Here is a 1,725-nt window from a genome sequence, read left to right on the forward strand (position 1 = left end):
CCAAGAAGCCTCACAGGTTGTATCCCTTTCAAGACTTTTAACTATATTGACTCGATTCATAGGCTGCATATTCCAGATATGAACAAAACACAGACTTCACAGATTGAAGAATGCGTTCTCTTTCTATTATTATTCTTGGGAAAGCTCTACAGTTGCTGATGGTGGAATGCAATTTCAAGCTAATTGCGCTTAGCAGTGGTTTATAACTGAATGAAAAAATTGGGCTGTAATGAGATTAGTAACCAGCCAAAACATCAGTAATCATACAAATTGTCCTAAGAGATGGAACTGGGCAAGCATCACCTGCCAATACAAATTACAGAATCTGAAAAGACAGCCTAACCATAGTACAAATGACATGATTTAGGTATTTAGGTATTTAGGTCTAAAAGAGAGGAATGGGTGCAGGAGTCGGGGTAAGGAAGGGATGGGAAGCTTTACCCATGCTGGTGCTCCATCTTTGATGTGAACTACAAAATCATGCATATAAGCTGAAAATTGATGTGGTTTGATGTATACAAGATTGAAGGGAGGAAAAATTAAGGGTGAGCTGGAGCTCCCACAGTTTAAAATATATGCAGTTCACTTCCAACCTCCATTGCACCCACCAACTGTATCTATGAACAGGAACTGTGTTGCACAGCTGCAGAGATCACTCCCACCAATCCTTGTTTCTGAAGTATGTGATGGACACAAAGGAATTTTTCCACCTCTTGGTTTTGAAGTTCGTGATTATAACAATGAATGAATGTGAATGCTTCTTTTCCTCAAAGATCATAAGTTTCAGAAAGTGAGCAAAACCTCACAAATGATGCATCAGCCCTGAAACTTCCATCCAGAAAGAGGTTGCAGGCCAACTCAGTAGCTGAAAGATAATAAACCGTGTCCATCTATTTCTAATCGTCAGGATCCATTTCCTCATCCTGCTCAGAGGGTGGAGTTGAATCCATTCTGCTAACATTGTCGTCAGATTCTGGCAGCTCATCCAAATCTGTGTCGTCCTCCGTCGAGTCCTTTTCATCAACCTTGCTCTCTTGAGCACTGCCTGCCTTGAGGGAAACAGTTGCAAGACCATGCTCCATCCATTTGGGACACTCATCTTCTCCTCCATACAACAATTGTCCATCAATTCCTCTTACTGGATTTGGAATGTCAGCAAATCCTGGGGTTCTACAAGAACATTCTGGAAGTGGATGAGAAAGGAATGAAATCTGCTTAGATAAGTTAGACTCCCTTACAAGGCCATCCTCACCCAAACTTTTGTTGAGATGTTCCCGCACTGAAATGGTCCAATTAAGCTTTGGATAGTACATATGATCACTTGTACTATTAAATAACTGTGAAAGAACTTTTCTGTTTACAGAAACAGGAAGCACAAACAGAAAATAATTCAGGAGTAGAAAAATCAGAGGGAAGTATAAATTAAGCCAACACAAATGAATAGCCTTAAGAACAGCCTAACAAAGTTCAGATGAGTAAAAGCCTGTTGATCCACCAAATGAACAATTTTTTTTCCTTGATGGATGCCAAAAAGAACAGGAGAGAGAGAGAGAGAGAGAGAGAGAGAGAGAGAGAGAGAGAGAGAGAGAGAAACTTCAGTAAAAAAATGGGGGTGAAAATGCAGCGTTCAGGATAGATGATAGGAAGATATCCCTTTCCCCCCTTTTTTTCTCCTTTGGGTGCCGTGGAAATACACCTCTGTGATTTTTTTTTTTTTTTTTTTTT

The 1,725-nt window shown here is 40.1% G+C and overlaps 1 protein-coding gene across 1 annotated transcript in view; it reads right to left on the reverse strand.

The window, feature by feature from the left end:
• Nucleotides 1-207: 207 nt before the first annotated feature.
• The window catches only part of LOC122089419 (protein EMBRYO SAC DEVELOPMENT ARREST 30), a 13,980-nt gene continuing 12,462 nt past the window's right edge, over nt 208-1,725 (reverse strand). The window contains exon 11 of the mRNA XM_042659136.1: nt 208-1,353. Coding sequence (XP_042515070.1) covers nt 897-1,353 — 457 coding nt within the window. The 3' untranslated portion in view covers nt 208-896. The remainder of the gene's footprint in view (nt 1,354-1,725) is intronic.

The sequence above is a fragment of the Macadamia integrifolia genome, chromosome 9, assembly GCF_013358625.1.
Source record: "Macadamia integrifolia cultivar HAES 741 chromosome 9, SCU_Mint_v3, whole genome shotgun sequence".
NCBI classification, from domain to species: domain Eukaryota; kingdom Viridiplantae; phylum Streptophyta; class Magnoliopsida; order Proteales; family Proteaceae; genus Macadamia; species Macadamia integrifolia.